Source organism: Protomyctophum bolini (genome assembly GCF_963924005.1).
Source record: "Protomyctophum bolini genome assembly, chromosome: 6".
NCBI classification, from domain to species: domain Eukaryota; kingdom Metazoa; phylum Chordata; class Actinopteri; order Myctophiformes; family Myctophidae; genus Protomyctophum; species Protomyctophum bolini.
This window is the reverse complement of record NC_137867.1, coordinates 6,123,637-6,138,581: the sequence shown is the minus strand read 5'-3', so window position 1 is coordinate 6,138,581 and position 14,945 is coordinate 6,123,637. Positions and strand designations below refer to the sequence as shown.

The window sequence follows — 14,945 nt, the reverse complement described above, 5'->3', positions numbered from 1 at the left end:
GTGTTGTCTTTTAACCCATTCTGACCTGAGATCAGATTCATACGAGGTTTTCGCTGGACACACACTGGTCTGATTAACCCATTCTGACCTGAGATCAGATTCTAAAAAAAATGTCAGTCGTTCTTCGATTTTTCAAAAATAGCAGACCTACAAGCTCGTAGCGCGCCACTTGGTGGTGCGCTATGAGCTTGTAGATCTGCTATTTTTCAATAGCTAAAGCATAACATGATGCCAACACCAAAACGGGTTCCCGTTCAGAATGGGTTAAAAAGGGAGCAAAAAAGAACCGGGGCAACACCGGGGCTAACATCTGATTAGCATTCACGGCGCTATCTCTCCCCTAGCTCCCGCTGTATTTTATTACCACAGGTGCAGGGGCATTCATTGATCAGATGCACGCTACAGGCGAGGTTATAGCGCTCTAATTGAAAACAGCTCTATTTGTACACCTGCAGCCACTAAAGGGGTCTCCGAGAGAGAGAGAGAGAGAGAGAGAGAGAGAGAGAGAGAGAGAGAGAGAGCGGTGGTGGTGGTGTGTGTGGGGGTAGGGGGGGGGGAGGGGCGGTTGAAAAGAAAAAAAGAAAGGAATGGAGAGAAGAAAAAAAAGAAAAACAGTGCAAGGACAGAGCGCTGAGGAAAGACAGGCCTTATGGGAGGCATATAGGTTAAGGCCTAGAGAGCAGGCGAGAAAGTCATTCCCGAGAAGCAGCAGGACGGCCCGCTCTGAGCCCGGTTTAGTTGACGGCTCCGCAGGTGCAAGAATATTTAGTGGGCCTGCGATGTCACTTTGATTTCCCCGGACGACTCAGAGAGTTGGCTGTATGAATAAAGGTGGTGTACGTCAGTGGTTCCTGAACAAACACTCCATATCAGAATCACGCAGCAGTAAATTGCTATGGGAATATAGAGCTATACGGGATTTAACACTTATATTAACACAAAAAATATCACTTACAGCACCTACTGTATAATATGACACTGAGGATTTCACTGTGTAAGAACTGCAATCGTGTCGCTTATACTTTGACTGCAGGGCAACAAGCGGTCCAGCTTTAGAACAGAGGGGCGATTGTACCGGACCCCCCCTTCCCTTTGCAGGTGGTACATTGCATCCCGGGCCCTGTGTTTTCACAGTGGAACCACAACACTAGGTCACGGGGTCAGATGGGTTTTAAATCCAATCACAAACCACAGAGGAAGGAGCGGTCTTGGTTTAAACAGTGCAGGGGGACACACAGCCCCCCCCCCCAAAAAAAAGCTTGTCCCCGAGCCCTTCTGATTGAAAATGTCTGTGGCCCACCGTATGTTTTTGCCGTCCTGTCGAGGCCTTTCTTTTCTCCAAGATGTCAAATGTGAGGGAAAGCGATACGCAGGCGCCTCTAATTAGTTCAAAAGGGCAAAAATGTGTGGTATATATATTCTGCGACAATTTATATTTGCCTACAGGTTTCTGCCGTTTGCCTCAAGAATCCAAATTGCATGTGAAATCAGCTAAAACAAGTTATTTAACCACATTATACTGTCAAGCAGGGTTCGGCCTTAATAAATAAAAAATAAAATAAATACTGACTACACTCGGTACGAAATAGCCGATCTCCAAGTTCTCTGTTGGGTGAAAATCCCATACTGTTATGTCCAAAACGGTTACAGTATTCAACCAAAAAATAACAAAAGTAGCGGATCTATGCGGTCAAAACATGTTGCTGCTTTTCGAGCTTTAATGCTTTTAAAGTAGGGCGTAAATTAGCAAAAAAATAAGAGGTTTCTGCCCAACAGAGACAATATACATATAATAATATGAATGACCAGAGGGGGTATCAAAAGCAAAGCGTCCCATCCGCCCCCAGTAAATCCAACCATGCTTTTCCAGGCAAAAAGGACATGAGATTGCAGAGTGTGACAAGCTTCGTGACAGCACATAGTGTGAGGAAGAAAATCTAACTATTCTACAGGCTGTCCCATAATGTACACAGGATAATGTAGGGCCACGTTCAATGCGTTTCTGCATCAATATTATTGGTTAATTACCGTGGAAATATGTCTATACATCCACCTCCAGCCCAGCACAGAGAAAGCAGACTAAACTCTCCCTGCAAGTGATGCCTTCCCCAAGCAACGCTCTGTTATTAAGAACTTCTCCAGCTTGTTACTACTGAGCAACCAGATGAAAAGGCAAAACATGCAGTGATTAATAATAATAATGGCCCGGTTTCCCAAAGGACACATGGTGTGTAAGTGTGCATGGTGTTGCACATGCTCAGATGCCCTCTAGGCCGCACACAGGGCCCCCCCCCCCCACACACACACTTTACTTTATGGATCGTGCCGAGTCTAAAGGAGATTCCGTAATTTTTTTAGGAATTCTACAGAGCCCAGGATGGCCACAGGGAAAGATTGCGCACACAAGATAGATACCAAATCAGTCAAATATGATATATACACACACACACAAACACGCACACACACCAGGACTAGGCCTCACAGAACCATTGTCCACACCCCAGGAACCCGGTTTCCCCGCATGGGAAACCAACCTTCTGCACACATTCACGGTAGAACCCCCCCCCCACGTGCCCCACGTATGGGTTTCTGGAGGGACTACTCTATTACATTGGCTTCTGGGAAGCCTGATCAGGGATCGAACCGGGTTCAAACAACTACCTCTCACTAAAGTCTGAGGAGAATTTGACCCTTTGACCAGGGGAGATGTTATGCTTATGAACCATACCACAAACACTGGTGCAGCTTTTTATACCTCGTTGATACGAAGGAGTCGCATATACCGAAAACATGTTCTCCAGGTATTGTGAGCTTGGAGATCGGCTATCTTCGGCTTTATTGAGTATAAACCAGGCATTACAACGCCATCAAAACACATTTTAGTCGAACTAAACTAAAATGGAATTTTACTGGACTAAAACTAAATCAAAAATTGCTGCCAAAATGAACACTGGCCTGAACCGTATAGTTATCATGATGAAGTGCAGTAAACAGAACATTGTTGTAATCACACTAATAGAGTGACTGAACCATAGTTACCATAATAAAGTGCAGTGTAAAACAGAACACTAGAGTGACTGAACCATAGTTACCATAATAAAGTGCAGTGTAAAACAGAACACTAATAGAGTGACTGAACCATAGTTACCATAATAAAGTGCAGTGTAAAACAGAACACTAATAGAGTGACTGAACCATAGTTACCATAATAAAGTGCAGTGTAAAACAGAACACTAATAGAGTGACTGAACCATAGTTACCATAATAAAGTGCAGTGTAAAACAGAACACTAATAGAGTGACTGAACCATAGTTACCATAATAAAGTGCAGTGTAAAACTTACTTCTCACGCTGGCTTCTGGAGGACAGCCTGGAGGCTTGTGCGGCTGCCTTCCTGGCATCAAACTCCTCTCTCTTTAGGACCTCACCGCTGCCCCTGTAGCCCAACTCCACCAGCTGACGAGCCATCTCCTCATCCTGACAATCAATCAAAAATGTATTGTCACTGGGCGCCCGCTGGCCTAGTGGTTCGGGCGCATGCCACATATAGACTCTGGCCTGACAGCGCGTCGCGTGTTCGAGCCCCATTCATGACGACCTTTGCTGCATGTCTCTCCCCTTCTGTAACTATCAATAAAAAAACGAAAGTAAATTATTGTCACAACAAAAATTGTGGCGAAATCCTCATTTATGGAGGCTTTCACTTCTGTGCGTGTGTGCACACACATACACACACACCAGTACTCGTCTGCAGGGTTTGATACTAATGGTTGCCCAGACTGTCTGCGTGTGCACGCGTGTGTATAACTCTATGAAGGCCAAGTTCATAAAGTCATCATCTCTGGACCGGAGGTCCTGCTGAGTGCTGTCAGATCCGGTGTCTTCTTGTTGGAGTTGGATCCAATTCGTTGCCACGTGTCGACATCATGCCCAAAACATCCCCGCCATGCAGCCAGCCGCCCGCAGCCGGCGGCTGTCTGCACCAGAAAAGGAACCTTCTATTTTTGCGCGATTTTGATGTGGCCTGCCAGAGAACAAGTCTCGGACATTCGCAGCAGGTCCCAAAAATGTCTCTGTAAATCACTGTTCATTTCCGAGGCACATGTATACGTGTGTGTGTGTGTGTGTATAATATATATATATATACACACACACACACACACACACAAGATCACAATGCGTCTGTGAGCTTGTAGATCGACTATTGCCGGTGCTGCGGCTCCTGTCGTACAGCAAAGTATAGATCAAGCGCTCGCAGTCGACTGCCTGGCCTATAGTTATTATTGCATAATAGCCAAACTGGATCCTTGCAGGTTCGTTGGACATTATACTTTTTGTTTCTTTTATTATTAAAACCCATATTTATGGCGGGCTTATCAGTGCGAAAGGGCGGGTTAGGTGACCTGGGCTGGCTGTGTTGTGTCAGAACGTCACAAGTTATTGCAGATGACCCCGGCTGATTAGCGGGTCAAATATGAGCCATTCCTCTCCTCCCTGTGTAGACACAGGTGTTCAAGCAGTGTGGGCAATCATGATGGCAAGTTTACTGTTGGCCACAGTGACACCTGCTGGACAGAAAGGAGCACAAAGGCTCGTCTAATACACTGGGGAGGAAGGGGGATTCAAAAGCAATACATTTACTCACATACTGTGGCAACTGTGTAGTACTTTGGTACAATTTCAAGGTACTTTTACATTTTTTCCCCATGTATTGATACTTAATACTTCTACACCACTACTGTACACCTCAGAGGCAAATAGAGTAACTCCGCTGTCTACATTTACCGGTAGGCTAGTTAAATTGACAGCTCCACTAGATTTAGTTAAATTGACAGCTTTAGTTACTAAGTTACTTTGCAGATTTCGATTATTAATAATTAATCACAAAATGAATCATCTATTTTCTCCAAAATAGCAGGTCTACAAGCTCACAACACCTGTTTTAGATCAGCTAAAATAGCGTTTAAGGGCATGGTTAGAAAACAAAATGGAAGTATGCCTACATTTTTTAGTACATTAATTGTAGCAGTGTACCGAATGTCTCTACATTGTAGTATTGCTAGCTAAGCGGCACTATGTAACTTTGGTTTAATGAATACAATTTCATTCTGTCCATATGGTAGAGTATGTAAATAATACAATATAACTTATACATTTAAGGTGGTTGTATTTTGTCTCCCTGCTCTTCCATTGAGATATATAGACCGTGTCAAAGGTCATGACTTCTCACCTAAACACAGGATCTGACATGACTTTTGACCTGGTGGCCAAGAAGATTACATTTATCCCCTGAGCAAGCAGGCAGGCTCTATTAGCTTAATGGTAAAAATGTCAGCACTTATATTTTCATTTGATAGGTAACCAGGTTCAAATCAGGGAGTTACAAAGCTTTTCTGATCTCATGTAGGCTATTTTGTTTTCCCCCAAAAACAAGTTAATGTGGAATAAACCAATCAATGTAAACAAACAAACAGCAGTTTTAAGGTACGACTCCTTGTAATTGGACAAATTATAGTTTGTGGCCGATCTGAGTCGTGTGACTAATTAAATCAAGAAAAGGGAAAAAACCTCAAATGTTGAGGTTTAACAATATTAAATATTATATCTTCATCAACTATTTTCAGATTTCAATGTTTGTTACATCATTTAAAAGCTTACAATAATGTACTTTCAATCATATTATGTAAAATTCTGCTCTGGCCAATAATGTCAGCGTGGAGAAATGGACCTGTTACCTAATTCACCAGTGTGTGACTACCATCTAGTGGTCGCATTGAATAACTACATCAGCAAACATTATCCCGTGCCCCGAAATAATTGAACGTAATTAAATCAGCAAAAGTATCGCAAATAAGTATGTAAATAATACATGAGTTAGATGTTAAAGAGGATCTAGAAATAGTTTACCAGAACCTCCAACACGTTAATTAGCCTAAAATAGTCTATATAAACCTATAAGCCTGAGACAATTTAAATATGCTACTCTTCGTCGCATACATACTGGGTTCCAGACGTTCAGGCTTGTTCCAGTCCCATAGCCTACGTTTGATGTGTAGGCCTACATTTTCAGTGACTTACCTCTAAATAATACAAGTCCAAAGCAGATATTTGTGACTGGAGGAAATCCTCGTAAGTGTTAAACTGCAGAACTGTGCTGTCGAGCGCTGGGACCGACGACGTCTCCTCCATCTTTTCTTTTGCCTCGATGACCACGAACCTGTGAGCTATGGTTGCTGTAGCAACATATCAACAACAGCAGCGCCACGTCCTAAAATGCTGCATTTCATTTATTATTATACTTCTCGATCCGTACGACCGCAGCACGGATCGGCGTCGTTGCTCATAGAAAAGTGTAGTGCAGAGTAAACTGTGTGGAAGATGGAAATTAAGTGAAAGATAGACAATTTTGGTCACTGCTTGAGGTCCCCTTGATTACCCCAACTGGAAACAGCTGGTGCTCTTCTTGGTACTCAACTAACATTAAACTAAAACGCTGAACACTGATGTAGCCTATTACTAATGTTGCAGTGCAATGCAATACACTGATAAATGCAGCAAAGATGAATAGGCCTAACTATGTAGGCTAGATGATGGCAGATGAAGAGCAATTATAAAAGCATCACACACAGTTCATACTAGTCCAGGGGTAGGCAACCTTTATTATCAAAAGAGCCACTTTTGGGCCAACACATTAATACAAGTATACCAGTAAGCCAGCAGCATTGGTGGTGAAAACAAACAAAGATGTAAGCTTGCAATAATACATTCTTCATTTTCCCTCAGTACATGTGTTTATTTTTTATCTTTGTGCAATATCAAAGTGAAAGAATAGCTTTATGCCTACCACAATATTAAATTATGATTAAAAATGATTACAAAATAAAATCTCTTTTTCATACTTCTTTGCCCAAGCAACTGGGAGCCACGGGAGAGGGCCCAACAGCCACATGTGGCTCTAGAGTAGCAGGTTGCCTGCCTACCCCTGTACTAGTGTGTGTGTGTGTGTGTGTGTGTGTGTGTGTGTGTGTGTGTGTGTGTGTGTGTTTACACGAAACTTGTAACAGTCAGTAGGCCTATGCAGTGCCGGTTGGTGCCACAGGGTGGTGCACTGCATACCGACTTACAAACTCCTGTCTCCTTCTATAGCGTGTGTTTTCAGATGGACGCGTTTAGTGGTTGCACACAACAACAACACTCACTTTGAGACGTTAAGCGCGGCTCCGTCTTATGAGCTAATTTAGAACTTCCTGTCTGAGAGCTAGCTAATTTAAGACATCCGGTTGCCTTCAGAATAAGATAAGGTTATTTAATTCGATAATTAAATAATTATTACATTACATTATTAGTATTATTATTACATTACAGTTATTGTAAAGACACACATTATGTTTCTGTGTAAAAATAAGTAATTAAATAACATAAAAAAGTTATCTAAATGGATAAATGCTATTCAATTCAATTCAATTCAATTCAATGCTATTCACTGGAGTGCATGGACTTTATAAAGTGGACACTGGACAAAAGACGGCTCCGCGAGGCAACTATCTGGACATACCCACGCGTTCGGGAAGATGTCCTCTACCACCCCACAGTCTCCGCTAAGCGGGAGAGGTGTAAAATTCACAGCAGCAGAGCTTCTACTGGGGTCAATGCAAAAAAATGTACCGTTTCCGGACCCAGAATGGACACTGGACAAAGAGGCCTCCGCGAGGCAACTATCTGGACATACCCACGCGTCCGGGGAGATGTCCTCTACCACCCCACAGTCTCCGCTAAGCGGGAGAGGTGTAAAATTCAGAGCAGCAGACCTTCTATTGGGGTCAACACTCAAAAAAGTGCCGTTTCCAGACCCAGAATGGACACTGGACAAAGAGGCCTCCGCGAGGCAACTATCTGGACATACCCACGCGTCCGGGGAGATGTCCTCTACCACCCCACAGTCTCCGCTAAGCGGGAGAGGTGTAAAATTCACAGCAGCAGAGCTTCTACTGGGGTCAACACTCAAAAAAGTGCCGTTTCCAGACCCAGAATGGACACTGGACAAAGAGGCCTCCGCGAGGCAACTATCTGGACATACCCACGCGTCCGGGGAGATGTCCTCTACCACACCCCACTCTCCGCTAAGCGGGAGAGGTGTAAAATTCAGAGCAGCAGAGCTTCTAATGGGGTCAATGCAAAAAAAATTACCGTTTCCGGACCCAGACTGGACACTGGACAAAAGACGGCTCCGCGAGGCAACTATCTGGACATACCCACGCGTCCGGGGAGATGTCCTCTACCACCCCACAGTCTCCGCTAAGCGGGAGAGGTGTAAAATTCAGAGCAGCAGACCTTCTATTGGGGTCAACACTCAAAAAAGTGCCGTTTCCAGACCCAGAATGGACACTGGACAAAGAGGCCTCCGCGAGGCAACTATCTGGACATACCCACGCGTCCGGGGAGATGTCCTCTACCACACCCCACTCTCCGCTAAGCGGGAGAGGTGTAAAATTCACAGCAGCAGAGCTTCTAATGGGGTCAATGCAAAAAAAATTACCGTTTCCGGACCCAGACTGGACACTGGACAAAAGACGGCTCCGCGAGGCAACTATCTGGACATACCCACGCGTCCGGGGAGATGTCCTCTACCACACAATGCGACCGCACAATGTGCCGCGTCATGGGATGCCACAGGGGGGATCATTAAGACTAAACTAACAGAGAAAAGGATTTTGTATTATGAAATTATAGTAAGTTCATTTAATTCATCAACTCCTGTTGCATTCATGATCTCTGAAGAACATACTCAATCGGCTATAGAGGAACTACTCACACAATTGAGATGCAAAGAGAAGGAGATATTTGGTACAAACACAACACCGATTCAGATTAATAGTGACAGGTCCATAGTGCTTTTAAAAGCCAGTATGCGTATCTTCAATCAAGATAGCATGAGTATGTACTTGTTACGCTGCTGGAGAATAGTGGTAGGAAAGGCAGATAACAAAGATTTAGATTTCTGTACCATAAGGGCATGTAAAAGTCATTTGATGAAACAGGCAAGTCACATTTGCAAACAACAATACATACACAGAGATAAGAGGTATAATTTGGCTATGTACATCTTCAGCACTTTAGTTAATGCCAAAACACTACAACAAACAAGTACAATAGTACAAGCTGCTTGTATTGTACTTGGTAGTAAAAGGAACTCTAGCGTGGTGCAAGCCAGTATTGACACCATCATGTCTGAGACACAGAAACTAGCGCCACAGAAAGAAATTGTTGATACAAAGCATGATCGACAAGACAGTCCTTATGACACTGTGATTGATCATGACTTCTTTGGTGATTTTGAGGATGTCAGTGAAAGTACATCTCCCTTCAAAAAACATTTTGAAACAGTAAGGACTGAAGCCAATAAAGCAATGAAAACCACCAATGACACAGGTGAAAATACCTACCATGGGGAACTGATTTTAAACAAGCTGTTCAAGATGCTGTCAACTATTCCAATATGGTCAGATCTCCTCTCAGGTGATTTGCAGAGATTCTCTGGAGCCTATGCTGCACAAATAAACCTGTGTAAGAAAAGCACAGCTATTTCTGAGGCCACATTCAAAAACACAAAAGTGTTGCTTTTACGAAATGAGAAACACAGACTTGACGAATGTGTACAGCACATGCGCTTATTTTACAACCAGTCAGCCATAGATTTCTGTGACAAAGCAGCATACAGAACAACACAGGTAGAGTGTGTAAACCCAGCACCACCTGTAGAAAATTGGAACAAAAAACGAAAATTGCCTAAACATCTTAGGGGCTCTTATCAACACCGGCCATCCCCACATTCAAAGATGTTCTTACAAAATCAAAACTGTGTGCCAGACAAAACAAAGCCACAAATCAGAGGCACAGAGACAGGATTTTGCAATAGTATATGCAGGTTTGCAAATAATGAAAATAATTGTTGGCTAAATGCAACTCTACAATCTATACTGCATCTACAAGTAGTACGAGATAAATTGAAACCATTGACACCTACTTCGATGGTTCAGTTGTCATCTATGCCGGGGAATTTAGCAGCTCTCATTCAAGCGTTTTTTCAAAATCCAGGTCACACATTTGATTGCAAAACAATCTGTGGTGTCACTCAACAACTAGTGAATAGCATCCCAGACTTGGCCGTAGGAATGCACAATGACCCATTAGATTTTATACACAAACTAGTAGATTGGTTGAGTATGTGTGGTGTCCACACAGTTGTTCAAGCAAAACATACAGACATCTGTACATTCTGTGCCTGGACAGTTGAAAGCAATTCTTCTATTACTAATATTTTTGCATTACCGCTGCCACAGAAAAGAGAGTCCCTCAATTCTCTTTTCGAACACTCAATCATGGAAGGTGTAAGTCCAGACAAATGTACAACATGTGGTTATGATATGAAGCGACAAATATGTTGGAATGACTCTCCCGATTTCATTACTCTTTCTCTGTCGCGTGTTACTGATCGTGGGGCGGTGAGCCGCAAGCATATACAACCATCTGGTGTAATCGAAATTCCTATTTGTGACGGCGGTAAAATTAAGTATAAGTTGGCCTCAATCATTTGTCATATAGGCTCTATGGCCAAAACTGGACACTTTTGGGCAGACTTGATTTATGACAATGTTGTAATTAAAGCAAATGACACAATGATAGAAATCTTACCAGCAGCAAATGCTGTGCGAGAGTCAAAAGTAAATGGGTGCTTATATTTCTATGTGAAATGTGGTGATGCTGGCATCACAATAGACAAGGATAATAACAGAACAATAACAGGGGACAATTTGGAAGAAGATGATGATGATGTGGTTTTATGCAATGAAAGTCTAAATGACAATATGTGTGAAGCCATACCATTACCAATTCTAACATTTCTACAACAGACATCTGCTTTCAAAAAATGTCACACACGGCTGGAAGAAGCAGCAGCGCAGGACTCAACATTTAGACGGAAACTTGATAAATTCAATCTAGCCAACACATCAGTGTCATTAGTGTCTCAGAAATGTTCTAGGACAGACGTATGCACCATATTAAACAGCTTTGTAGAAAACACACTTCGGTCTCCTTTCCTTGGAGATGACCTGCTTTGCCTGAAAAGTCTTAGTCTGTATAGTTGTACTCAATGTGGTGACAAGGCCTTGCCATCTACAAAGAACATGTCACAATTCATAGTGCAGCCACTTGACGTGTCACAAAAAGGCATCTTAGACACTATTGCACAAATATTACCTGCTCAATCTGAACAATGTGAAACATGTCAGCAGGAAAAGAGCTTATCAACATATGAAGTAATTAACAGCCCACAGACCTTACTTCTCCTGTTAAGAGTTGGCACAAAAATTCCAACTACGTTCAATTTATCCTGTCTGTACCACCAAAATAAGTATGCTTTGACCAGTATGTGTGTATTTTTCGACAGGCCACCATATGCGTCATTGTACATCCGTAAAGATAACCCTAACCCTAACCCTAACCCTAACCCTAACCCTAAATGGCATATCTGGACAAATGAATCGAATGACACAGCAGGCTATACCTTTGAGCTGATGCAAAGAGCATCCGCTCAACAGCACACAGATACATTAGGCACAAGTAGTTTCTATGTCGTGTCATACGAGAAAATAAAAAGTGAAGAAATAATCAAGTTTCGTCAGGACAAACAAATGCATAAATGCACAGACAGATGCAATCAACGCACACAAGTGACACCCATTCCAAAGCTAGAGGTAACTCCTTCACCTGGCTTAGCTTGCGTAGAGAAAGCTAACGGGTGGCTGTGTGATAAGACAATTGATCAGTACCATCAGCTCTTGCTATCTGTTGCTGTTGACAAAAGGGCATATATTTGTCCCAGCATTTTTGTAAGCCAACAGTTAATGAGTCTTTATTGTGGTGACATCAGCATACTACCAGATGTACCAAGAACATCACAGAATTGGTGGAGCTATGAGTTGGTAATATTGCCAGTCAACCTCCAAAAGACTCATTGGGGAGCAATTGTCGTAGATTTCTCTAAAAAGACAGTGGAGGGTGATAGCATAGTCTTAGATGTTGTTCTAATGGATTCAGTCCGTAGGTATGAACAAGACCTGGTTAATGTATTTGGTCCACTGCAAAAATACTTAGCCTTACAGTATTTTGCAATTCATGGTAGAGGTATGAATATCACATTTAGATATGAGTGTTATGACAGTTGCCCTCATTTCATAACACAAACTGATACCAGTAGCTGTGGTCTGTACACTTGTTTATTTTCCAAAGCTGTTCTGTTTGATGTGAGTCTCAACACTTTCCAAACAGAGACTGAAAAGCGAGATATCATATTGTATGAGCTGACAGGAAAAAGATTATTGCTATGAGTACATAGTTTAAGTACTGCACTGCACTAAAAGGCTCTGTTTTATCTATGTTGTAGGAGAACTTCGCCGCCAATGGAGGATGCGAGGGACGCCAAATGACACCTCCCCACGTGATTTAATCCAATAGTGCTTACTGTGATCATCTAAAAACAAACGTTTGAAATGTTTAGACTGAGCTGGTTTTGCTTTAAAAGTACATCTAACTTTTGATCAATTTGTGTGTGTGTGTGTGTGTGTGTGTGTGTGTGTGTGTACAATGTTTGCACTTTATATTTGCAGTGATGCTTTGCACTATACCTTTTTATACATTTGAGTGATGTGTGCACTTAGGTACATTGCATGTTGTACCATATTATTACATTTGAGTGACGTTTGCATTGAGGTACATTGCATGTTGTACCATATTATACATTTGAGTAACGTTTGCACTTGGTACATTGCACGTCTTACCTTTTTATACATTTGAGTAATGTATGCACTTATAGGTACGTTGCACTTATAGTACCATTTTGTACTTTTGAGTGATGTTTGCACTGATTGACTTTGTAGTTTTTGCATGTTTTGCATGTGTTTGAATAATGTTTGCTGTATTAACACAGATGCGCACACACATGCAGTAAATTGATCAAATCTGTGACTACTAAACTATTAAAGTAGCTTCTCAGTCCACATTAAGACAAATTGTGATGTTTAAAAACAAATATTGTAGGGATTTGGAAACTTTTAAATGAGCGTTTTATTTCTGAAGAGTGAACAAATATTTTTTCTTCTTCTGTGTAACAGTGAATGAGAAACACCGTAAGCAAACTGTATGCCTTTTTCTTTCCATTGAATTGATTGATTGAATGATTAATTAAAAGGTATTTATTTCTAACTTTCAAAGCCTTGTCTGTATTCTTTTATTCTTTTATAAATGTAATGCTTGGAGAGGGCCACTTTATATATATAACGATCGATCGTTGTCACCTCATCTATCTCAGGACAGGACAACAGAACAGGAATGTATAAACACATCACTGTAAAAATAACCTATTAGTGTTAATGGCCCATCTAACATTACCATTGTCGTTCATGCAGACATTAGTGTTCAAACACCAGTAATTACCAAAATAATTAGTATTACTTTGAAATTGCATGCAGAGCCATTTTGAGCATTGACCCCAGTAGAAGGGCTCCAGCTGTTTAGTTTTAGTTTAGTTTATTTCGCACAATAAAAACAGTACAAAAAGGTAACATCAATAAAAGAAGTGTGTGCAGGTAAGAAAAGAAACCCAGGGAGGGCTTATAAGTGGTTCTCACCAAAGTTAATATACAATTTAAACAAATAGTAATATACAAATATTAAGACAAAGTAATCAAACATAGGTATGGAAAATAACAAAAACAAAAACAAGAAATACATTATTTACACTTGTGAAGTGTGTGTGCGTGCGTACGCACGCACGCACGCACACACACGCTACATTATGTTAAATTGGAGAGGGTAACTTCAAGAGGCTGGCCCTCAATCTATGTTTAAAGTTACAGAGTGAAGATGCGGAGTTGGCAATAAGTATGTGTGAATTCCAGAGTAAAGAACCTCTGACTTTTATGGAGAACTGGCTAAGAGTGGTACGGCTGAAGGGAGGATGAATATTGTCAGATTGTCTAGTATTATAATCATGAACCTGAGAGTTGGTCTTAAAATATTCTTTGAAAGTTGTAGGAAGCATATTTGGAAGGTAAGTGCATTTATATATGAAAGAACAGGATTGTACAATGTTAATGTCATAGATAGACAGTACATTTAGGCGTCCATTCTGGGTCCGGAAACGGTAATTTTTTTGCATTGACCCCAGTAGAAGGGCTCCAGCTGTGAATTTTACACCTCTCCCGCTTAGCGGAGACTGGGGTGTGGTACAGGACATCTCCCTGAACACGTGGGTATGTCCAGATAGTTGCCTCGCGGAGCCGTCTTTTGTCCAGTGTCCATTCTGGGTCCGGAAACGGTAATTTTTTTGCATTGACCCCAGTAGAAGGGCTCCAGCTGTGAATTTTACACCTCTCCCGCTTAGCGGAGACTGGGGTGTGGTACAGGACATCTCCCTGAACACGTGGGTATGTCCAGATAGTTGCCTCGCGGAGCCGTCTTTTGTCCAGTGTCCAGTCTGGGTCCGGAAACGGTAATTTTTTTGCATTGACCCCAGTAGAAGCTCTGCTGCTGTGAATTTTACACCTCTCCCGCTTAGCGGAGACTGGGGTGTGGTACAGGACATCTCCCTGAACACGTGGGTATGTCCAGATAGTTGCCTCGCGGAGCCGTCTTTTGTCCAGTGTCCATTCTGGGTCCGGAAACGGTATTTTTTTTGCATTGACCCCAGTAGAAGGGCTCCAGCTGTGAATTTTACACCTCTCCCGCTTAGCGGAGACTGGGGTGTGGTACAGGACATCTCCCTGAACATGTGGGTATGTCCAGATAGTTGCCTCGCGGAGGCCTCTTTGTCCAGTGTCCAGTCTGGGTCCGGAAACGGTAATTTTTTTGCATTGACCCCATTAGAAGCTCTGCTGCTGTGAATT

At 42.2% G+C, this 14,945-nt stretch overlaps 1 protein-coding gene across 1 annotated transcript in view; it reads right to left on the bottom strand.

Annotated features, from left to right (window-relative positions):
* The window catches only part of cfap299 (cilia and flagella associated protein 299), a 117,477-nt gene extending 111,293 nt beyond the window's left edge, over window positions 1-6,184 (bottom strand). The window contains exons 1-2 of the mRNA XM_080765060.1: window positions 6,079-6,184; window positions 3,344-3,477 (exon numbers count right to left, since the gene is read on the bottom strand). Of these exons, the coding sequence (XP_080621186.1) occupies window positions 3,344-3,468 (125 nt within the window). The 5' untranslated portion in view covers window positions 3,469-3,477; window positions 6,079-6,184. The remainder of the gene's footprint in view (window positions 1-3,343; window positions 3,478-6,078) is intronic.
* Between the last annotated feature and the right edge of the window lie 8,761 nt (window positions 6,185-14,945).